We start from the raw sequence: 24,979 nt of genomic DNA, 5'->3' as shown, positions 1-24,979 counted from the left end.
GGATCCTTCCACCTATTCCAAGACCTGCATCTTATCAATTCTATAGTGGTACCCATACATCCAGTAGTACCCAACCCATATAACCTCCTCTCTTCTATCCCTGCCTCCACTTCTCACTTTTCGGTTCTAGACCTTAAAAATACATTCTTCACTATCTCTCTATATTCCTCCTCTCAAGATCTGTTTGCTTTCACGTGGACTGATTCCAATTCCTGCTTCTCCACTCAAATAAACTGGACCATTCTCCACCAGGGGTTCAGAGACAGCCCCCATTTGTTTGGTCAAGCCCTGACCAATGATCTAGGTATTCTTGATCTATCCCCCTCCTTCCTTCTTCAATATGTTGATGGCCTCCTCCTTTGCAGTCCGTCAAAAATGAATATCCAACAACAGACTGCTACCCCTCTTAACTTCTGAGAAGCCAAGGCTTACCAGGTATCATTCATCAAGCACAGCTTTTCTCATCTGAGGTAACCTATCCTGATGGACATCTCACTCTCACTCACAAGGCTATCACCATAGACAGGAAGCATCTCATACCTAACTTCCCATGTCCTTCTAACAAAGAATAAATTCTTTCTAGGCCTGGCAGGATTCCTATCTTCATGGATTCCAAACTTCTCTTTTCTTGCCCAAACACTCTATGAAGCCATCAAAGGATCCTGCCAAGAACCTCTCATAACCCCAGTCACCTTCCAATATCATAAACTCCAACAGGCTCCTTCATTATACTTACAGATCTCACATGGCCTTTCTTCATCTATGTCATTGAAAACCAAGAAATGGCCTTGGGGTTCTCGGCCATCAAATTGGTCTCTTTTGCCCCAGTAGTCTACCTCTTTTAAAAACACTAGATCCTATGGTCAAGAATTGCATGCCTTATTTATAGGTGTTAGCCTTAGCTGCATTCCTTGTACAGTCGTCAAAAAAATTAACTTTCAGGTCACTGCTTACTATCTTCTCCTCTCATCACCTGTCAGAGATTCTAACTTATAAAGGCCTCCAGTCTCTTCCACCATCCCACATTCTGGCCCTCCAGGTGGCATGAATTGAGGATCCTACTCTCACTTTTAAACCCTGTCCTCCCCTCAACCCAACTACTCTTCTTCCCCCTTCTTGCTGTTTCTAGATCACGTGGCTATTTAGACCATTGAACAATCTTCCATCAAACATTCATGAAGGTCCCTTTGTTAACCCCATCCTAGTTTGATTTATAGGTGGCAGCTCTGTCTACCATCAAGAAATCAAAAGGGCAGGATATACTGTGGTGTATATAACCAAGAGAAGACCACTCCCTCTCAGCATTACTAGTCAACAGGCTAAACTTTATGCCCTAACCTATGCCTTCATACTGGCAAAAATAAATATATCATAGTTTGTACTAACTCTAAATATGCCTTCACATCCTCCTGTCCCACTCAGTGATCTGGAAAGAAAGTGGCCTTCTCACCACAAAGGGAACAGTCATCTCTAATGTGGTTTACATAAGCTCATCAAGTTTACATAGATTTACATAAGCTCATCAAACTGATAATTCCGTTATCATCCAGATAACAATAAGACAGATCAGGCAGCGCTGTCTCCCTTCCTTTGCAGCTCCTCTGCTTCTCCATCCACTACACTGATGAAATTACTCTCATGACCAACAACCCCAACAGCTCTCCACCCAGGCCATTCTATTTTACCTCCATCATTTGTTTCATCCCATTCTTCCTTCTTTACTATCATTTGTTAAACTATCTTTCTCTCTCATGCCACAAGATACCAAGCATCTCCAGCAACTCACCTCTTTGTGTTCTATATTGTCAGCAAGTAAACCCTAATTCTAACCTTCATCCTCCACCTTCCCTTCCCATCAAGCCAGAGGACACCTGCCAGACTCTGACTGGAAAATTGACTCCACCCAATGCCCCAAGTATGAAACTTCTAGTGTGTCTTGGTACTGGTAGATACCTTTTCTGGTTGGGTAGAAGCCTTCCTGACCACTAACAAATGAGCACTAACAGTATCCTACAGCTTACTTCAGGAGATCATCCCTTGATTCGGGGTCCCAGTCTCCCTCCAACCAGACAATGGTCCTGAATTTACATCACAAGTAACCCAACTACTTAGTAAGACACTTAACTTCCTCTGGCATTTCCATATTTCTTATCACCCATAGTCCTCAAGGTGGAAAGGACAAATTGTACACTAAAAAATATTCTAAACAAACTTTCCCTTGAGCTTCCCTAGACTGTACTAAACTACTTCCATTAGCCCTGCTCTGTATGAGGGCCCTTCCAAAAGGCCTCTCAAACTTTCATTTTTTTTAAAAGGTTTATTTATTCATTTGAAAGGCAGAGTTACAGACAGGCAGAGGCAGAGAAAGAGGTCTTTCATCTTCTGGTTCACTCCCAAGATGGCAGCAATGGCCAGAGTTGCACCGATCCAAAGGCAGGAGCCAAGAGTCTCTTCTGGGTTTCCCATATGGGTGTAGGGGCCCAAGGACTTGGGCCATCTTCCACTGCTTTCCCAGGACATAGCAGAAAGCTGGATCGAAAGTGGAGCAGCTGGAACTTGAACCAGCACCCATATGGGATGCCAGCACTGCAGGTGGCAGCTTTACCTGCTATGCCACAGGGCTGGCCCCTGAATTTTACCTTTTGAACTAATGTATGAATGCCCCTTAGTTCCTCTGGTCATCCACCTACAATCCCCATTATTATCACCCTATCTATTCTCGCTTCTCCTCAGATATCTCCGATCAGAGTAATGGAGACATACAGATACCTGTTGTCGAGCTCCAGATCCAACTACTTCAGACAGCTTCCCTCCTATCACAGTGGGAGACAATGTTTTCCTGTCCTCTTCACACCCCTTCTTGTCCTGTACTCCCACCATGCTACAGGCCAAATTGACCAGACATTACTGGCTTATTCTCATTCCTACTTCATCAAAACTACAAGGGACCCTTCATTGGGTTCACTTTTTTCAACTTAAGCTTTCAACCTCCCATCCCCCATTATACAGTTACTCCTACAGGGCCACTCACAGACAAGTTGACCCAGATTCGAACTCTACTACCTATGGAGCTCAGAAACTTAGACCTTTATGCCCCTGATTAAACCTACCTCTGAGAAATGGTCATCACCTAGCTACCTGCCATTTCCAACACCATATAAGTACTGATCCTCTCTTATATCCCTAACAACTCTTTCTACAATTATTGTGGGAAAAATATCAAACACACTCCTCACTCATCTACCCCTCTGACTCCTTTAGGATACTGAAGATTTATACCCCCAAGGAACTTTCTCAGACTTCACTCCCCTTGAGATCTATACTTTTCCATGCCTTTTCTTTTTGTCTCACTCCTTCTTTCATACACAACGATGAATTTTCTGATAATTTCATCTCTTCTGCTTTTTGTGTCTGTCCTACATGTGCACTGGCCCCAGGAACATGCTACAATTGGAAATTTCATAGTTACACCACTTCCACTCCTGCTAAATTATGTAACTCTACCTTCTGCCCCATAACAGGCTGTGCAGGCCCTATCACTCTGTACTTCGATTTCACTTAGGCCTGCTCATATAATTGTTTTGACTGGACTAAATACACTTTATCTCAACTGGCAAGACATCCATATTATCCCTGCCTAACCAAGGATAACACAGGATCATGTAACAGTGCTTACTGGAAAGGTTGCTCATCATGGTCCTGTAAGTACTACTATACCGACCATACCTCTCTAAGGTCTTGACCCAACATGAGACACACAAAGACCACTGGGCCCAACTTCTCTTGACTTTCACTATAACTGACCACTACCTTCAGGTTTGGCAAAATGGAGTCTAGGGATTCATCACTTTATATATGGGCTCCAATATGCAAGATTCCCATGAACCATAAAAATTATCAGGGCCTACACTCAGCTCCCAACAGCTCCTACGGATGTGGTGGTTGATATACTAAGAGAGCCCTCTAAACACCTGTCTCAACTATTACCTGGTCAAATCTCCCTTAACTTGGTTATGACTCATCTGTCTGTCCTGCACCCTACTTTATCTGCTACCCAATTCTACTTTACCCTTTGCCCTTTACCAACAACAATGCTTTATACGTGCTCCCCTTTGGAAACCTCTGACCACGGCTCCTCCACTCACTAATGTTTCGCTTCTACAAACTCCTGTACTTCCAGTCTTCAAAAAACTGTCAGTCATCTTCCTCTACATTCTGGAGGACAAGATGCAACATGTTGCGTTACCAACAGAATAGAACAACCCAACGAGCTGATGCCACATAACATTCCCTGTGTTATCAATATGACCGTTACTTCCACCACTTCCTTCTCTAGTCCATCTGCAGCCTCGTTTATTCATAATTATACTTTATACACCTGTATCAACAGTTCCATGCCAGGTCCATGTGTGCTGGTGATCCCTTCCCCCCACCTAATATTATATGACTCAGAGCTCCTTTTACAGCTAATCCCTCCACCCGCAAAAGAAGAGCGATCTTTCTCCTGGTCTTGGTTGGAATCAGCTTTGCAGCTTCCCTCTCTTCTGTGGTAATCTTGGGAACTACTCTAGGCCACAATGTTGTCTTTTTTTTTTTTTTTTTTGACAGGCAGAGTGGACAGTGAGAGAGAGACAGAGAGAAAGGTCTTCCTTTTGCCGTTGGTTCACCCTCCAATGGCCGCCGCGGCCTGCACACCGCGCCTATCCAAAGGCAGGAGCCAGTTACTTCTCCTGGTCTCCCATGGGGTGCAGGGCCCAAGCACTTGGGCCATCCTCCACTGCACTCCCTGGCCATAGCAGAGAGCTGGCCTGGAAGAGGGGCAACCGGGACAGAATCCGGCACCCCGACTGGGACTAGAACCCGGTGTGCCGGCGCCGCAAGGTGGAGGATTAGCCTACTGAGCCGCGGCGCTGGCCCACAATGTTGTCTTATTAACCAGCTCCTAAAACAACTCCGACAATCACAAGAGGAGGTCACCAGATCCATTGAGACTTTGGCAGATGCTATTCAGTGCCCTCAAAATCAGATCACCTCACTAGCACTTGTAGTGCTACAAAATAGATGAGGTCTGGACCTTATAACTGCTGAAAAAAGGGGAACTTGTGTTTTTCTGGGAGAAATTTTACCATTATGTTAATCAATGGTGCCAGGTAGAGTAAAATGTTAAAACACTCCAACAAATTGCCACATCTATTAAACAATCTGCGCTAGGGTCCTAAGAACCCCTCCTCTCTCCCTCCCTGTGGAGCCTTCTCATCACTTGGTTAATGCCTCTCCTAGGATCATTGGCTGCTATTCTCACCCTGGCTTTTATACTACCTTGTCTGCATAAATGTTTACAAGAGGTGATAATGGAACGAACCAAAGCCTTCACCAAACAGGCAGTCAACCAAATGTTACTACAGGATATACTCAGCTCCCTACCCAGGATATTGTGCACAGCTTGAGATGTCACCCCATGACAGTAGAAAGTAATTCGTAGCTCCATGCCAGTAGGAAGTATCTCCAGAAGATAGATCACTGTCCCTCCACCTCTCCTGGGCTTTTGGGGGGGCAGTGCAATCCCACACAACACTTGCTTTATAAAAAGCAAAAGGAGGGAATGTTAGTGAAAATGGCACTGTCTTATCTGAGGTGCCATCTTAAGCCTTGGGTGGCATCTTAGGCTGTAGCCCAGTTGACATTTTGTACAATTAAGCGTTAGTTTCTCCGAGATAAGTAAGTTCCCAAAGTCCAGCCTGGTTTATCAGAAATCAAGTGACCAAATGGCCCGACCATATGCATGGCTTTCACCCCACCCAATGGAATTTGTTCTTAGTTCCTCATCTCTGCTAAGCTATTTAAGACCTGTTCCCTTAGTGCAGGCTGCTGTTCCCCCTGTGCACCCAGAGGCAGCCTTGTCTGCTGACAATAAGCTTTTCCCTTACTCCAGTGTTTGGTGTGTTTTGTGGTGACCTTTCAGTCAAGAGATACTTTTTTAAAGCATGGAAAACAACCTGAGAAATTTAGCCAGCTAATGTGAAAACGTAGGGACAAACTAAGTGACTGATGTCATAAAGCAAAACTTGTGGTCTTCACCTTGGCGAAACCAGCCACTTTCAGCTAACAGTTGCTTTCCTTTGAACGAGCCTGGGCCAGGGAATGATAAGCATTGCTAAGGTTTGGTTGTGGTTTGTGCTGGAAGCCTGGTCCTCAGCCTGGCAGTGCTGAAATGGTTGGAACCTTTAGGAGGTGGGGTCGGGGGGGGGGCAGGTAATTAGGTCAGGGGGGCTCCATCCTCATGAATGAATTGACATTGTCTTGCAAGAGTGGGTCAGGTCTTACAAAACTGGATTAGTCCCTGTGAGAAAGGGCTGTTACAAGGGAGCCTGGAACCTCCCCAAAATTCCTCTTCTACACGCACTCCTACCATCATGATGTCATCTGCTATGAGGTACATATTGGACACAAACAGATGTCAGATTCATGCTCCATGAGTCCAGAACTGTAAGCTAAATAAACCTCTTTTCTTCACACATTACCCAATCTTAGGTCTTTTGCTATAGGCACACAAAATGGACTAACACAAACACTCAGAAAGGATTTCCAGTTACGGGGTATGTATACTATAAGACCGTGGAATTTCACATTTAGAATATGAAATCTGGATGCCTAAATGAAAAAAATGTTAATTGTTTTTCTTTTTAAGTCAAGAATTCAGATATTTTTCAACTGTATTTATTAGTATTCTATAATATTTGGATCCAATTAAATTAATTAAGCATTTTTTTTAATGTTCAAAGGATGACCAAACTAGAAATACTGTTTCCAAAATTCCGTTTTATTTAGGACAATTTAGTCAATAAAGTATGCTGTTCTTCAGTGTGAGCAAGTATGGTGAGTTCAAAGACCACTTTAAATTTTGGTTATGTGTTTACCTTTACTTTTAGCAATAGGTGACAAAAAAAGAGTGGCTTTTGAGAACATTCCATTTTTTTCTTCCAGAGAAAAAGCCCTTTAGATGCTCTTTGAAAGGAAAATGCGAGCTGCCTTTAGTTTTCAAAATGGCCTGTCCATTTAGGAAATGTAAAGCAAATGACATTAAGGTATCAGAGATTCTAACAGTAAAGTTAGTGATTAAGGGGTTAGAAAGATGAGTTTCATTACTGGCATCTGACTGTGGCACAGAGGAGCAAAAGGAGTCCAGTGGAGGATGAAATCACTTAGGAGGAGCAGGCATTTAGTGAAGTGGTTAAGATGATGCTGGGATACCAGTGGTTAACACACTGCCCACTGGCTCCATGTCTGATTCCAAGTTCCCAGTAATGCATACCATAGGAGGCATCAGTGATGGCTAAAGTACTTGGGTCCCTGCCACCCATGTGGGAAGCCTCGATTTTGTGTTCCCATCTCTTGGGCATTTGGGGGATAAACCAGCAGATGGCTGAGAGACTACAGCCAAGTCTATGTGGCTTCCTTCTCTGGAAGCCCTGAGAAATTCAATGACTCACAAAATGGGAGATGTATCTTCTTTAACCAATATGAAAAATGGAACAGGTTGAGATCACCTTATCTGAAAACCCTGAGATCAGAAGTGTTTTGGATTTTTCATTCAGATTTTGGGTATGTTCATAAATATAAAGAGAAATCTTAGGGATAGGACCGAAGTTAAACTTAAAATTCATTTGTTTCGCACACTTTATGACCATAGCCTGAAGGTAATTTTACATAATATTTTTAGTTCCCCTGTGGTTGTGTTTTTTCAAATTTATTTATTTGAAAGAAAGACAGAGATCTCTTATCTGCTGGTTCACCCTCCAAAGGTCTGCAATAGCTGGTATTGGATCAGGACAAACTAGGAGTAAGAAACTCAATCCAGGTCTCCCACATGGGTGTTCGGGACACAATCACTTGCACCATAATGTACTGCTTCCTAGGGCTCACAGTCACATGAAGCTGGAATCAGGATTAGAGTCGGAACTTGAACCCAGGCACTGTCAATGGGATTGGATGTCTTAGCTGTTAGGCCAAACTCTTGCCCCATGCACCTGAATTTTGACTGTGACCCATCACATGCAGACAGGTGTAGATATTTTGACTCATGGTGTTGTGTCAGTGCTCAAAAAGTCTTAAATTTTGGAGATTATGGATTTCAAGGATGCTCAACCTGTACAAGTACATGGTATTTTCTTCTCTTTTCCTGTGAAATTCCTTAAGTCTGGCCTCATTCTATGTTTTCTTAATATGTTAACAGGCATATTTCGAAAAGGAGAAGGATAGTGTTTTGGCATTTGCTGATGAAGTATAAGAAACTCTCCCCTGGAAGGGGCGGAATCAATGGTTACAGATACCTGGAAAATCAGCTTCTGAGATGTATGGTTATGTGATGACTATAGGTTATGTAATGCTTGACTTCTGTTAGAGTTCTGGGTGAACAAAATGAGGGGTAAAGCACCATAAAAATTTTAAAATGCTATATCTATTTGCATATAGTTGAATACTATCATCTCTATTTCTTTTTAAATACTTTAAAATGTTTATTTATTTTCAACTTCTTGAAAGGTAGAGAGAGAGAGAGAGAGAGAGAGACAGAAGAGAGAGAGAGAGAGAGAGAGAGAGAGAGAGTTTCCACCCATTGGTTTATTCCCCAAATAGTGACAACAGCTAGGGTTGTGCTAGGCTAAGGAACTAGGAACTCCATCAGGTCTCCCTTGAGTGTGGCAGAGACTGTCCCAAGCACTTGAACCATCATTTGCTGCTATTTGGGAGCCAAATAGCTGAGATTCAAATCAGACTCCTCTGATATAGGATTTGGGTGTCCCAAATAGCAGCTTAACCTTATGCTCTACAATACTCACTGCTAAGTTGAACTATTTCTTTTTAAATGACTTGATAATCATATGTAGAATAAATATCTCACTTTCAACATTTAAAACAGAATTTTAATGAAAAGATTCATTTTCAACATTTTTCTAACTAATATTACTGGATTTCCAAAATGTAAATTAAAAAGATAATGAGTAAAACACAGGTATTCCTAATAAAGTAGCCCAAATACAGTAGTTGTTGTTTTTTATTGGTCCTTTCTGTCTTTCCTTTCTGTCTTTGACTTTTTAAAATATTTATTTGAAAGGCAGCATGACCGAGAAAGGTGGAGAGAGACAGAGAGAGAGAGCTGGGGGTGCAAAGGGGGAGGAGAGGAGAGAGCCAGTGAGAGACAGATCTATGTTCCAGCCTCTGGTTCACTCCCTAAATGGCCACAAAAATCAGGCCTGGACAGGCCGAAGCCAGGCTCATTCTGGTTTCCTGCCCGAGTATCAGGGGTTCAATTACTTGGACCATCTTCTGCTGCCTTTTCCAGGTGCCTCAGGAAGCTGGATAGGAAATGGTGTGGCTGGGCACTCCGATTTGGGATGCTAGCATTGCAAACCACAGCTTAACCCACTGTGCCATAATGCTGGCCCTGAGTTTTTAACTGGGAAAGAAAACTACAGGCTCTACTTAACCTGAGTTGTGTTCACAGCCTGGACTGAATCTAGGGACTGAAGCCTGAGATCTATCTCAAAGTGGACTCTTTCCTTTGTGATTCTTGGAAACGCAGAATACAGTGATGCTACTAGAAGACTTAGGGACCCTCCAGGTTTTGTTTCTCTTTGGTTTCAGGATAGAGTCTCCCACCCCCTCTAACCCTGCCACAAAACAGAGTACTTTTATGGGATTTCTTTAATCCAACCAGGCCTCAATCATGCTTTTTACTAAAGATTGCCAGGAACTGGACATCCTGGTAATTAGATTTATTCATCAGTTTTATCTAAGTAGGCATAAGAATCTTTACCAAAGTTATTGGTTTCTTAACAGTAGTGACAAGAATTCATTTTATGGAAAATAAATGCAGAATTCTGTATTAGTAAATAAAGTTCACCATAAATGCAAACAAGTGTGGCAAACAGTGACAGATCCCAATTCATCCCAAGACACATAAATAAGTGATCTTATAAACACTTAAGAAATAGAGAAAGCACACTTAATTCTTCCTTTCTTTTTTTGTTATAAATGGAAATGCAGTGAAGGTGGCTAAAATTGGGAACCTAAGGACACCAAAACAAAGAATGGGGCTTAGGAAACAATACCCCAACGCATAACACTTTGGCATGAGGAATACTCTGAACTGAAGGAGACTGGAAGGCTTTAGAAGTAGCCTAAGAAGTCGCTCTCTTGTACAGTTTGGCACATGCTCACTCGGACTTATCCCTAATGGTAGAGCCAGAAATGTGCCAGGGGATTCCAAATCAATCCCATCAAGGTGGCATGTACCAATGCCATCTTACTAGTCAAAGTGATCAGTCTCAGTTCTCAATTGATCATAATGATAGGATTAAGTGTCAAAGGAATCACATAAACAATATTAGTGTCTGCTAATAATAACTGATAGCATTAAAAAGGAGAGAATGATCCAACATGGGAAGCGGGGTACACAGCAGACTCATAGAATGGCAAATGCCCTAAACAGCACTCTGGCCTCAGAATCAGCCCTTAAGGCATTTGGATCTGGCTAAAAAACCCATGAGAGTTTCTCAGGCATGGAAAGCGAAGACACTGTGGCAAAAAAAAAAAAAATATGACATAAATGAAAGATCTCTGTGAATGAGATCCCTGTGGAAAGAACGTGCCATCAAAGAAGGCAGTACCTTTCTCTGAAGGGAGGAGAGAACTTCCACTTTGTTATGGCCTTGTCTAAATAAGGTCAGAGTTTGTGAATTCAAGATAGTTCCATAGCCTTGGCAGCTCATGACAAGTGCCTCGGGTGATTACTGACGTCATAAATAAGAGTGTCAATTGATAAATCATCAACGGGAGTCACTGTGCACTTACTCCCATGTAGGATATCTTTCCTTAATGTGTTGTACTATGTGACTTAACGATAAAACTATTACTAAAACAGTACTCTATATTTTGTGTGTCTGTGTGGGTGCAGTCTGTTGAAATCTTCACTTAGTATATACTAAGTTGATCTGTATATAAAAATAATTGAAATGAATCTTAATGAAGAATGGGATGGGAGAGGGAGTAGGAGATGAGATGGTTGTGGATGGGAGGGAAGTTATGGGGGGGAAAGCTGCTATAATCCAAAAGTTGTACATTTGAAATGTATATTTATTTTTTTTTATTTTTTATTTTTTTTTTGGACAGGCAGAGTGGACAGTGAGAGAGAGAGACAGAGAGAAAGGTCTTCCTTTGCCGTTGGTTCACCCTCCAATGGCCACCGCGGCCAGCGCGCTACGGCCGGGGCACCATGCTGATCCGGTGGCAGGAGCCAGGTGCTTTTCCTGGTCTCCCATGGGGTGCAGGGCCCAAGCACCTGGGCCATCCTCCACTGCACTCCCTGGCCACAGCAGAGGGCTGGCCTGGAAGAGGGGCAACCGGGACAGAATCCGGCGCCCCGACCGGGACTAGAACCCGGTGTGCCGGCGCCGCTAGGCGGAGGATTAGCCTAGTGAGCTGCGACGCCGGCCATACATTTGAAATGTATATTTATTAAATAAAGTTAAAACAAAACAAAACAAAAAGAAGTCGCTCTCTGCCCTTCCCCTGCCCTCCCTTCTCCCTATCCTGTTTCACCAAAGTAAGTCATAGAAACCACAATTCCTCCCTAAGGAGGTAATAGAAACTAGAACCACTTTTCCCCTGAGCAAGGCATAAAGCATAGAAAGATCACTCTGAGTTCTAGGTTGAAGACCCTCTTTCCAGAGGCAGAAATCCTACCCAAAACTAAGAAGGGCCTGAACAGAAAGGGCTTCCAACCACCTCCTCCCCCGCTACTACTACTAGATCATACCCTTTCTCATTATTATTTCTACATGGCTGTCCATTTTTCATTGAACCTAACAATAAAAATAGAAAGCCTTCCCCAAGTTTTTGGGTCTTCATTCCTGACTTCTTTCATGTCATGTAAAAACTCTGCTCAAATAAATTTGTTGGGGTTGGTGTTTGACACAGGGGTTAAGTTGCTTGGTTTGAGTATCAGCTCCTCCTATTCCACTCCAGCTTCCTGCCAATGTGCACACTGGGAGGCAGCAGATAATGTCTCAAGTACTTGAGTCCCGGCTACCCACATGGGAAACCCACATTGAGTTCTGGGTTCCTGGCTTTGGTCTGGCCTAGCCTTGGATGCTACATGCATTTTGGGGAGTAGAACAGTGGATGGAAGGTTACTTTCTTTTACAAAAAATGAAATAAATAAAATTAAATCAACTTGCTATCTTTTGTCTTGTTAATCTGTCTTTTGTTACAGGAAAGTTGGCAGTTAACCTTATGATAGATAAAGAAAGGTCTCACACTTTCGCACACCTACAACACCATCAAAGCTGAACTTATGTTCTTATCATTTGAGTGGATAACTCTGAATCACAGCTGCCCCATTTTTTCTAACTGTATTTTATAATCATATTAACCACCATCATCACCATTACCAAGTGGAAAAATAACTCTATGTTCTTACGTTCTAGGTGAAAGAAGGACAGTGTCAAAGTAAACAGAGTTGGTCCCAGCCATCTGGAACCTCCTGTGGCCATGTATGACTCAGAGATTTTCCTCACACCTTGCAATGTGCATAGTAATGATCCCTTGTGGCATGGTGGACCCGACAGAAATCACTGCTCAGCCAAGCAATCAATTTCCATGATGTAGATGACTGCTCCGCAAGTCTCGGAAAGTAGGTAAAAGAATCAGACTATTTTGACAACTATGTTGACCTCATGGAGCAATGACTTAGAGCTGTCACTAGTGACATGAGGTAAAGACATCAGGGTTATTTTTTGTGGAAGATGTTGAAGAAAAGAAGGCAATGGCTAAATAATACACTGAATACTTCATGGATGTAACATGAACTTCAGCATTTCTGTTTCTTTGAGGGCTTTGTAGTTTCTTCTAGAGCAGTCTCAGGGACAATTTTAGTTCCTGTTATTTAGGGGGCAGAAGCTTCTCTGCTTAGACTCTCCCTTGGTGGCAGACAGTTGGCATACTCCTTCCCTTCTTTTTCCCTTTGTGAACTTTAAGTTTGTTTTAAATTCTATTACTTTTCTTATTTCAACATAGCTCACACACCAATATGTGCAAAAGAAATCAAAGGGACATGGGTCATGTACATCAAATAGTAGGAAAAGGTCTTCCCATGGATAAGTAAATCTTTCAAGAAAAAATTTCTAGGCCTCACATCAAACAAAACAATATACAACAAAGCAGGTATGGTTTCCTTGGATTAGCCTCAAAGGTAATATGGACTATGAAAATCAAAATGAAAACCAAGAAAGAACTCGCTGGAGTTTTTCTAATCTTTATTTGAAACTGCTGCCATGTATTGGTATTTGTGTGGTGCTTGTGTCTGAGATGGCAGGTCCTAGCTGGCAGCTAGGGGACAATGTTCCACAGCATCTCACGAAGATGGGCTAACCTGGTACAGCCACAGCAGCAATAATGCTTACTGGGCTTAATTTATGATCCTAGGGTTTTCATAGTAGGATAAGAATAAATAAATGGCACACAGTAGAATGATCTTTTGGTGGGGAGGTAGGAACTGTCAATAGAGCACGTTGCTGTTCAGGATCAGGGGTCTTCATGAACCTGGCCTCCCACCTCATTATGAGGTCACAAGATGCTTGGTCATTCATTGGATAGAATGGAGATGAACCCTTATCCTCTGAGGTGGAGCATATTAAACCAGAAACTAGCAGGGGCTTAACAGTCAACTCTTAGCACTAAAGCCAAAAAGGGCAAACATTCTGTGTTTAATGATCAGGAGCTCCTCATCTTTACTTCTGTGACAGAGGCAGAGACTGGCAGCCCTTCACGTTTGGGAAGTCTCCTGAGTACTTCACTGTTGTTGAAATGGCTCGATAGGATAGAAACTCCTGCTAGTGCTCAGAAAATGATACCACCAAGTATGGTGCTTTGGCATGTTGAGTATCTTGCTTAAGAGCATTGAAAAGGCCTCAGCTATCAATTCCAGCTTCCTGCTGATGCAGACTCTAGGAGGCAGTAGATGCACAAGTACTATCTGTAAGTTTGTGGCTTCCCACTCTGGCCTAGTCTACACTATTGCAGGCATTTGGGGTATGAACTAGAGGACAGAAGTGCTCTCTCTTTCTGTCTCTCTATTTTTCTACATCTAATACAAATAACTAAAAATAAAGTGCATTTCTTTAAAAATGCTTTAAAATACAGAAAAATACATGAAGGGCCTCAGAAGCCAAGTTTTACTCTGGTCTCCTCCAGCCCTCCTGATTTCTCCTGCTTTCCTTTCTCCTCCCCACCCCAAAATGATTATGAAAATAAGAAATTCTCTTCCCCAAGGTAGGTCATAGACATTAGAACACTTCTGCTCAAAAGCCAACCATAAAACTTAGATATATGACTCTAATCTTCCTCTGCTTTTCTGTCTAAGAGCTGGCCATCAAGAAATTCTCCCTACCTTGTTTGACTTCAGATCATAAGAACTCTCACTCCAGAATGGGTCCTGCTCTATACCAAGCAGGAAAGAATGATACACAGAGAGGTCAAGAACAATTTGAATAGACAGTTTTGCTGGATCTCAGCTAGGGAAATCTTTAGTCTATTAATATTAGGTCACAACTCCCTTTTTGTCCAATCACATTTCTACTTAACTGTCCATTCTCCATGCAATCTAACATAAAAATCGACAGTTCTCCCTGGGTCTTTGTGTCTTCATTTGTAAAGGCTCCTATGTCATATAAAACTTGATTGAATAAATCTGTTATGGTTATCTATTAACCCATCTGCTTTTTGGAGACTTTATTATTAGTACTTTTTGAGCTAGAGAGCCAGACAGATATAGAAAGAGCTCCTATCCACAAGTTGACTCACTGAATGCCTGCAATGGCTAGGACTGGGCCAAGTGGAAGCTGGAAGCTAGGAACTCAATTCAAGTCTCCAATTAGGGGGTAGGGATCCAATTAGGGGGTAGGGATCCAATTACTTGAGCCACCATTGCTGCCTTCCAGTGTCTGCACTAGCAGGAACTGGAGGCAGGAGCTGGAAGGGTATATTGAACTCAAACCTTCTGATATGGGACATGTGCATCTTAACTGGTATCCTAACTGCTAGGTCAAACGCCTGCTACAGCACATCTTTTCTTACAGGAATTTTGGCAATGAGTTAAAACCACCCATCTGCTATCATTAGGCAATTGATGCCACACTGATATGAGCTCTGTGAAGGTACAGTCCTTATCTATGTAACAAATGTAGAAAATAACTTCTTATATATAGGTACAGAAACTTCAGAAAGTTTACAAAAGGAAGTATTATTAAAAGTTTCCACTTCTGGGGAAAGTTGGAGGAAGTTGCTAAATAGAATTTGAGGTGGGAAGAAAACAATTGTTTTGCCTATTTTTTTCCTTTTTAAACTGTGTACATAATTACTGTTAACTAAAACACAATGCAGCAGGTAAGCATATTCTACAAGAAGGCCACTATCTCTTTAGTTTCTTTACATTACTTCTTTTCCCCATAACTCTGGAGGAAATATAGAAAAAATATATCAATTAGTTTAAAATTATATTATTAGAGCTAAAAAAAACCATTTTTAGACTCAAGCATATGTTAATGACTGAGTTAGTTTACATTTTGGGGCAAGACTTTTTCCCAAGAATTGCTTTATCCATAAAAGTGAACCTGCTGGGGCTGGCACCGTGGCTCACTTGGTTAATCCTCCACCTGTGGCGCTGGCATCCCAAATGGGCACCAGGTTCTAGTCCCAGTTGCTCCTCTTCCAGTCCAGCTCTCTGCTGTGGCCTGGGAAGGCAGTGGAGGATGGCCCAAGCCCTTGGGCCCTGCACCCCATGGGAGACCAGGAGGAAGCACCTGGCTCCTGGCTTTGGATCAGTGCAGCGCTGGCTGTAGCGGCCATTTGGCGGGTGAACCAACGGAAGGAAGACCTTTCTCTCTGTCTTTCTCTCTCTCACTGTCTAACTCTGCCTGTCAAAAAAATAAAATAAAATAATCTACAGATGGTATTCCATTAATTTCCACAGATCAGGGAGAACACTTGGTATTTGTACTTTTGGGACTGGCTTATTTCACTTAGTATAATGTTTTCCTGTTGTGTCCATCTTGTTGCAAGAGACAGGTGTTCATTTCTTTTTTACAGCTGAGTAGTACTCCATCATGTATATATATACCATAATTTCTTTATCTAGTCAACAGTTGATGGACATCTGGGTTTATTCCATATCTTAGCTATTGTGAACTGTGCTGCAATGAACATGAGGGTACAGATAACTCTTTCATATGCTGATTTCATTTTCTTTGGGTAAATTCCCAAGAGTGGGATGGTTGGGTCATATGGTAGGTCTACATGCAGATTTCTGAAGTATCTCTGTAATGTCTTACACAGTGGCTGCACCAGTCTACATTGCCACCAAGAGTGGTTTAGGTTACCTTTTCTCCCACATCCTCAGAAGCATTTGTTGTTTGTTGATTTCTTCATGAAAGCCATCCAAACAGGGATAAGGTGAAAGTTCATTGTGGTTTTGATTTGCATTTCCCTGGTGGGTAGTGATCCTGAGCATTACTTTTCAAGTGTCTGTTGGCCATTCAGATTTCCACTTTTGAAAAATTTCTGTTTAAGTCCTTGGCCCATCTCTTAACTCAGTTGTTTGCTTTGTTGTTGTTGAGTTTCTTGAGCTCTTTATACATTCTGGATATTAATCCTTTATCAGTTGTAAAGTTTGGAAATAAGTTCTCCCATTCTGTCAGTTGCCTCTTCACTTTGCTGAGTGTTTCTTTTGCAATGCAGAAGCTTCTCAATATGATGTAACCCCACTGCCTGTGTCTCTGGGGTCTTTTTCAAGAAGTTTTTGCCAATGTCTTACATGGTTTCCCCAATGTTCTCTAATAATTTGGTGGTATTGGGTCATAGATTTATGTCCTTGATCCATTTGAAGTGGATTTTTGTGTAAAATGTAAGATAGGCATCTGGATTCATACTTCTGCATGCAGAGATCCAGTTTTCATAGCACCATTTGTTGAAGAGACTGTCCTTGCTCCAGGGATTAGTTTTTACTCCTTTGTCAAAGATAAGTTGATTGTAGATAAGGGGATTGATTTCTGGAGTTTCTATTCTGTTCCATTGGTCTATCCATCTGTTTTTGTGCCACTACCAGGCTGTTTTGATTAACTGCTCTGTAGTATGTCTTGAAATAAGCTATTGTGATGTATCTGGCTTTGTTTTTACCTACTTGAGGTCTCCTGTGTTTCACATGATTGCAGCATTGTTTTTTCTATATCTGAGAAGAATGTTCTTGGTATTTTGACTGGGATTGCACTGAATATGTAAATTGCTTTCAGTAGTAAGGATATTTTGATGATATTGATTCTTCCAATCCATGAATATGGAAGACTGTTCTATTTTTATGTCTTCTTCTATTTCTTTCTTTAATGTTTCGTAATTCTCATTGAAGAGATCTTTGATGTCCCTGGTTAAATTTATTCCAAGGTATTTAAATTTTTATGCAGCTATTGTGATTGTGATTGATCTTAGAAGTTCTTTCTGGCCGGCACCGCGGCTCACTAGGCTAATCCTCCGCCTTGCAGCACTGGCACACTGGGTTCTAGTCCCGGTTGGGGCGCCGGATTCTGTCCCGGTTGCCCCTCTTCCAGGCCAGCTCTCTGCTGTGGCCAGGGAGTGCAGTGGAGGATGGCCCAAGCCCTTGGGCCCTGCACCCCATGGGAGACCAGGATAAGTACCTGGCTCCTGCCATCAGATCAGCGCGGTGCACTGACTGCAGGGCACCGGCCGTGGCGGCCATTGGAGGGTGAACCAACGGCAAAGGAAGACCTTTCTCTCTGTCTCTCTCTCTAACTGTCCACTCTGCCTGTCAAAAAAAAAAAAAAAAAAAGAAAGAAAAGAAAGAAAGAAAAAGAAGAAGTTCTTTCTTAGCCATGGCATTGTCTATGTATACAAAGGCTACTATTGATTTTTGTGTGTTGATTTTATATCCTGCCATTTTACCAAACTCTTTTATGAGTTCCAATAGCATCTTAGTGCAGTCCTATAGATATTCCATATAGAATCATATCATCTGCAAATAGGGATAACTTGACTTACTCCTTCCCAATTTTTATCCCTTTGATTTCTTTTTCTTGCCTAATGGTTCTGGCTAAAACTTCCAGGACTATATTGAATAGCAAATATGAGAGTGGGCATCCTTTTCTGGTTCTGGATCATAGTGGGAATGCTTCCAACTTTTCCCCATTCAATAGGATACTGGCTATGGGTTTTGCCTTGATTGTGTTGAGGAATGCTCCTTTTATATCCAATTTGCTTAAATTTTTCACCATGAAAGGATGGTATATTTTATCAAATGCTTTCTATGCATCTATTGAGAAAATCATATGGTTTTTGTTTTTCAGTTTGTTAATGTGATGCAACACATTGATTGATTTGCAAATGTTGAACCATCTCTGCTTACCAGGGATAAATCCTACTTCATCTGGCTGAATGATCTTTCTGATGTGTTGTTGGTTTCTATTGGTCAGAATTTTGTTGAGGATTTTTGCTTCTATGTTCATCAGGGAAATTTGTCTGTAGTTCTCTTTCTCTATTGTATCTTTTTCAGGTTTAGGAATTTAGGTGATGCTGGCTTCAAAGAAGGTGTTTGGGAGGATTCCCTCCCTTTCAATTGTTTCAAATAGCTTGAGAAGCATTGGGTTAGTTCTTCTTTAAATGTATGGTAAGGGCTGGCGCTGTGGCACTGTAGGTTAATCCTCCTTCTGCCATACTAGCATCCCAAATGGGTGCCAGTTCAAGTCCTGGCTGCTCCTCTTCCAATCTCGCTCTCTGCTGTGGCCTGGGAAAGCAGCAGAAGATGGCCTAAGTATTAGGGATCCTGCACCCACATGGGAGACTGGGAAGAATCCCCTGGCTCCTGGCTTTGGATCAGCTTATCTCCCACTGTTGTGGTCATTTGGGAAGTGAACCAATGGAAAGAAGACCTTTATCCCTGTCTCTCCCTCTCACTGTCTGTAATGCTACCTCTCAAATAAATAAAATCTTAAAAAAATAAATAAATGTCTGGTAAGTTCAGCAATGAAGCTGTCTGGTCTTGACTTTTCTTTGTTGGGAGGGTCCTTATTCCTGATTCAATTTCTGTCTTATTTATTGTATTTTTTAGGTTTTCCATGTCTGTATGGCTCAATTTAGGTAGGTTGTATGTATCCAGGAAACTATCCATTGCTTCTAGGTTTCCTGGTTTGTTGGCATACAGCTCTTTGCAGTAATTTCTGATGATTCTTTTATTTCTGTGGTATTTACTGTTATATTTCCTTTTTCATCTCTAATTTTATTAATTTGGGTTTTCTCCCTTTTTATGATCAGTTGGATCAAAGGTGTGTAAATTTTGTTTAATTTTTTTCCAAAAACTAGCTCTTTGTTTCTCTGATCTTTTGTATTATCTTTTTTTCTGGTTTTAATTTTGTTTATTTCTTCTCTAATTTTAATTATTTCTTTTTTCCTACTAATTTTGGTTTTTGTTTGCTGTTGTTTTTCTAGGTTCTTACATGTATTGTTAGATAATTTTTATGATGACTTTCCAAATTCTTGATGTAGTCACTAATTGCTATGAACTTTCCTAACACTGCTTTTGCTGTTTCTCATAAATTTTGATATGTTGGATTGCCATCTTCATTCACTTATATAAGCTTTTTTATTTTTCTTTTGATTTCTTATATGATTCACTCTTCATTCAGGAGCATGTTGGTCAGTCTCCCTGTGCTTGCATATGTTTTAGAGATTTTTGAGTTGATGATTTCCAGCTTCATTCCATTGTGGTCAGAGAAGATGCATGGAATGATTTTGATTTTTTTGAATTCGCTAAGACTTCCTTTATGGCCTAGCATGTGGTCTATTCTGGAGAAAGTTCCATGCACTGGTGAGAAGAATATGTATTTTGCAACTGTAGGATGAAAAGTTCTATAGATATCAGTTAGGTCCATTTGCTCTATAGTGTCAATTAACTTACTAATCTTCTGTCTGGCTGATCTGTCCAATGCTGAAAGTGTGGTATTGAAGACCCCCAAAACTATTGTATTGGAGTCTGAATCTCCCACATAAAATGCAACTGATATGTCACCAGAACAGAATTTTAATTAATCTAAATAGTGACAAGTGGCTAGTAACTACTATTCTGGACACTACAGGTCTAGGTTACAGAAAATAGGGAATAGTTTGCAAATTTGTCTTCTAAAGCCAGTTCAACCATAACCTAAACATGTTAAAATCGTGAAACATGGACAAATTTCACATATGAATATTAAAGTAAAATGTGATACATTAATGAATACAATCCAGCACACATTAGATAAGGAACAATATGTACTGGAAATTCAAGATGGTTCATTGTTAGAAAGTCCACTAATGGAATCCATATTTTTTAATGACTCTAAAGAGGAAACTTTAACCATAGCTGAAGAAAGGGCATTTGTTAAAACTGACCATTCATTCTTGATTAAAACTCTTAACAAAGTAGATTTAAGTGGGTATTATATAATATAATTTACAACATGATAAAATATATATCTCAACCTAGAAGACTGTACATGGAAACAAGAAAAAGTAAAATGATGAAAATAATCCCATGAAAAAGAAGATGTTTCTATTAAATAGTTCAGGAAAAGAAATATGTCTGTACCTTATTTTAGCTTATTCTAGAGATTTTTTTAAGGCAAACCAATGAGATTAGATAAAAGAAAAAACAGGATGTTTAAAGTCTGAAAGAACTAAATTATCATTAACTGTATTAATAATATAATCCTAGTAATCTAAATAATCACAAATACTACAACTAATAGTAAAGAGCATCCTTCTGTGGTTCAATTGCCAACTCTGTTAGTAACCAGTGGTGTGATTTTGGCCAAGTTGTTTACCCTCTTTGTGTCCAGTTTCCTTTTCTGATGGGGATAATACAATGATCTATTATGGGAAAATTAATGAGATTAGGTATATAAATATACAGAGAGCTTTTAGAACAACATGTATATAATAAATACTACACAATATTACTATCATTAAGATGATAACAAGGCTATCAATAGTAGCCTTGTATAAAATATTGTAAAGTAAAAACACTTCTGATGTGAAGTAGAGAACTGATTTTGTAATAGCAACATAATGATTAAATACTTAGGAATATATAGAAGAATGTAGAAGATTAATAAGAAAATTTTACAATTATATTGGAGACAAAAAGAAGAATTGAGTAAAGGGAAAACATATATTATGTCTGGAAAAGAAGTACTTCATAAGTTTATAAATGTCTCTATTTTGTTTATAATAGTTTTATTTTTTTCAACTTTTATTTAATAACTATACATTTCCAAAGTACAACTTTCAGATTATAGCGGCTTTTCCCCCCATAACCTCCCTCCCACTCCACCCACAACCACCCATCTCCCACTCCCTCTCCCATCCCATTCTTCATCAAGATTCAGTTTCAATTTTATATAAATGTCTCTTAAATTATTTTACAAATTTAAAAACTGATTCAACATGGAAAAAGTGAAGTTAGAGAAATAACGTTAGGATGAACACATATAAGACATGCTATAATTCTAGAGCACCACCCAAAATAGATGGTCCTGGAGTGTGAGCAGTCAAACCGATTAACAGCACAGTTTAGAGAGTACAGAAGCAGAACCAAGTGCATATGGGTATCTGATATATGCTGAATGGGTATACTGTATATGAACGTGGAAAGATCGAACTACTTAATCAACACCAATTACAAAATTTGAAGAAAAAGTTATCTAGGCCCTCTTGTTCACTATTTACTGCAGATTGAAGATTTAATCATAAAAATGGAAGCAAAAATGTAGTTGATGCAAAAATGAGAAAATGTTTTTCTATGGTCTTAACATGTGGAAAATCTTACATAAAACTTGGGAGCTATTTAAAAAGATTAATAAATTCAGTTATGGGGCTGGCACTGTGTAGTAGTAAGTTAAAACTCTGCCTGTAGTGCTGGCATTGCTCATGGGCACCGGTTTGAGTCCCGATGTCCACTTCCAATGCGGCTCACTGCTGATGGCTTGGGAAAGCAGTGTAAGATGGCCCAAGTGTTTGGGCTCCTGTAACCATGTGAGAGACCCAGAAGAAGCTCTTGGATCTTGGCTTTGAATCTGCCCAGCCTTGGCCTTTGTGGCCATCTGGGGAGTGAACCAGTAGATGGAAGATCTCTCTCTTTGGCTTTCCTTCTCTCTGTAACTCTAACCCTCAAATAAATAAAATAAATGTTAAAATTTTTCAGTTATGTAAAAGCCAAATATTTCTGCATAGCTAAAAGCATAATAGATAAAAATCAAAGCAAATTATGAGTGAGCTGAGGAAAAACGAATCCTGTATCACAAAAATGGTTACTTTCTTTAATTAATAAAAAATCTTATAGACAGTAAAAGAAAATGACCAACTCAATTGAAAGTGGTTAAATGATATCAACAGATATTTCACTTTTTCTATTGTATTGAAAAAATGTTCAATTATTACTTATAATAAGAAAAATATGCTATCACTTCTAATTTTATCAAATCATATATAAAAAAGCTGTAACACATTCATTTGGTTAGGATATGATGAGACAACATTACTGCCTATAGTAGAAATTGGTTCAACATTTTTTTGGCAGACAATTTTGTAGTCCCTATCATAATTTTTTTTTTATTTGACAGGTAGAGTTATAGACAATGTGAGACAAAGACAGAGAGAAAAGTCTTCCTTCCATTGGTTCACACCCCAAATGGCCGCTACGGCCGGCGCTGTGCCGACCCGAAGCCAGGAACCAGGTGCTTCTTCTTGGTCTCCCATGTGGGTGCAGGATCCAAGCACTTGGGCCATCCTCCACTGCCCTCCTGAGCCACAGCCGAGAGCTGGACTGGAAGAGGAGCAACCGGGACTAGAAACCGGTGCCCATATAGGATGTTGGCACCGCAGGCAGAGGATTAACCAAGTGAGACACGGTGCTCGCCCTAGTCCCTGTCATAATTTAAAATACACATACCATTGTTCTGGCCATTACATTTCCAGGATTTATGAGATAGATATACTCACCATGTATTAGTATCACATGTGCTCTTTTTTTTTGTAATAGAAGACATGCCCATTAATGGAAAGTGATAAATAAACATGACATGTACACAATGAAATGCTATGCATTAGAAATTAGGAGGCAGCTTAGCTTGTCTAATATGAATGAATCTCCAAGATGAAGTGAGAGACAAGGATTCATAGTAAAGATTGCTATCATTTATATATATATATATATATATATATATATATATATATATATATATATATATAAAGCTTGAGTATCCTTAACTTGAAAATATAAAATCTGAAATGCTCTAAGATCCAAAACTTTTAGAGCTCCAGTATGATGGCACAAGTGGAAAATTCTATATCTCACCCTCATGTGAAAGGTTCCAGTCAACATTCAGGCACACTACAAAAATGTATAAAATTATCTTCAGCCTACATGCTGATGTATACACTTAAGTGAATTTATTTTCTTTTTACAACGATTTCTTCATTTGAAAGGCAGAATTGCAGAGAGAGGAAAGATATAGGCACAGATCTGCTGGATCACTCCCTAAATGACTACAATGGCAGGTGTTGGGGCAGGTTAAAGCAAGGAGCTTGGAACCCCATTCAGGTGTCTCACAAAGGTAGCAGGGGCCTAAGTACTTGAGGCATCTTCTACTGCCTTCCCCAGTGAATTGCAAGGACCTAGATCAGAAGTGGAGCAGTCAGGACTTGAACTGATGCTCATATGTGATGCTGTTGTTGCAAGTGGTGGTTCAAATTTCTGAACCACAATGCCAGCCCCCACATAAATAAATTTTGTGTTTCCATTTGGGTCGCATACCCAAGATATCTCACTGTGTGCAAATATGCAGATATTCCAAAATACAAAAAACAACAAAACACTGAAATCTGAAATACTTCTGGTTCCAGGTATTTGGATAAGAGACACCCAATCTGTGTCAGCACAAGTGTTTACAGTGTATAGAATATCCCTGGAAGAAAAGATAGTCCATAGACAGGCACCTGAGAGAGAAGGATGCATCAGAAATTACTTTTAATTTATGTCAATTTTATACCTTCTGCATTTTATACCATGTGTATATATGTTAAAAATCAATAGCATTTAAAAATAGCCTTAATGTGTATCTCCTTTTATTCATCTGTTCACAAGGAGGAAATACTAGCTCTGATGTTAACACTATTAGCATAATATCAGCTTGTTTTCTCTTTCTTCCCCTTGTATGCACCCAATTACATAGATTATCCAAAAAATGAGCAGTAGGGATGTGAAGCAAATTATCTACAACAATCCCACTAAAACATCAAAATATGTATACTTGGAGAATATCGGAGAAGCTAAACAAGAATTGTTAACAGTATTTATGTTGAGTTGGGGTGGAAGAGGTAATTTTGTCTTGATCTTAGTATTTTTTTGTGATTTTCAAAGTTGATAAAGTATTGTATATTGCTTTCATAACAATTGTTTTTGTTTTTTATACTTTTGTCTACTCACCTGGTTCCTGTCCCTGGCATTTGCATATCGAAACCTCTGGATATAATAAAAGACCAGCCATGCGAGGGAAATGATCATCAGGACAATGAAGGAGATGGAGACGAACACAACCGAGGTGCGGCTCACGTATTTCTGCAGGTTCCGGGTCCCAATGGTGATGGACATTGTCACGGTGATGTTTCTCTCCAGCAGGCTCACGATCTCCTTTCCTTTGGGTTCAGGAATCATTATGGCCACTATGTCTTCTACACCTGTGGTGAGAGGGACAAGAAGTGTGAGAAGATGAGGGAGGAAGTCATAGTGAAGTGAAGTGAAGAACACAGAGACAGACACTACTTTGCAGGATTCCAGGCCAGGCTAAGGAGATAGAAGAGTCAGAAACCAAGTCAAAGTTTCTCT

At 40.3% G+C, this 24,979-nt stretch overlaps 1 protein-coding gene and 1 long non-coding RNA gene across 2 annotated transcripts in view; one reads left to right on the top strand and one right to left on the bottom strand.

Moving 5' to 3' along the window:
- RNF150 (ring finger protein 150) overlaps positions 1-24,979 on the bottom strand; it is a 313,307-nt gene that overhangs the window by 96,935 nt on the left and 191,393 nt on the right. The window contains exon 2 of the mRNA XM_051819466.2: positions 24,581-24,831. Within this exon, the coding sequence (XP_051675426.2) occupies positions 24,581-24,831 (251 nt within the window). The remainder of the gene's footprint in view (positions 1-24,580; positions 24,832-24,979) is intronic.
- The window catches only part of LOC103350692 (uncharacterized), a 56,272-nt gene continuing 32,400 nt past the window's right edge, over positions 1,108-24,979 (top strand). Inside the window, exons 1-4 of the long non-coding RNA XR_007909096.2 lie at positions 1,108-14,034; positions 15,135-15,212; positions 24,327-24,471; positions 24,633-24,695. This is a non-coding gene — a long non-coding RNA (uncharacterized lncRNA). The remainder of the gene's footprint in view (positions 14,035-15,134; positions 15,213-24,326; positions 24,472-24,632; positions 24,696-24,979) is intronic.

Source organism: Oryctolagus cuniculus, chromosome 8 (assembly GCF_964237555.1).
Source record: "Oryctolagus cuniculus chromosome 8, mOryCun1.1, whole genome shotgun sequence".
Lineage (NCBI taxonomy): Eukaryota > Metazoa > Chordata > Mammalia > Lagomorpha > Leporidae > Oryctolagus > Oryctolagus cuniculus.
This window is presented reverse-complemented; position numbering and strand designations above follow the sequence as displayed.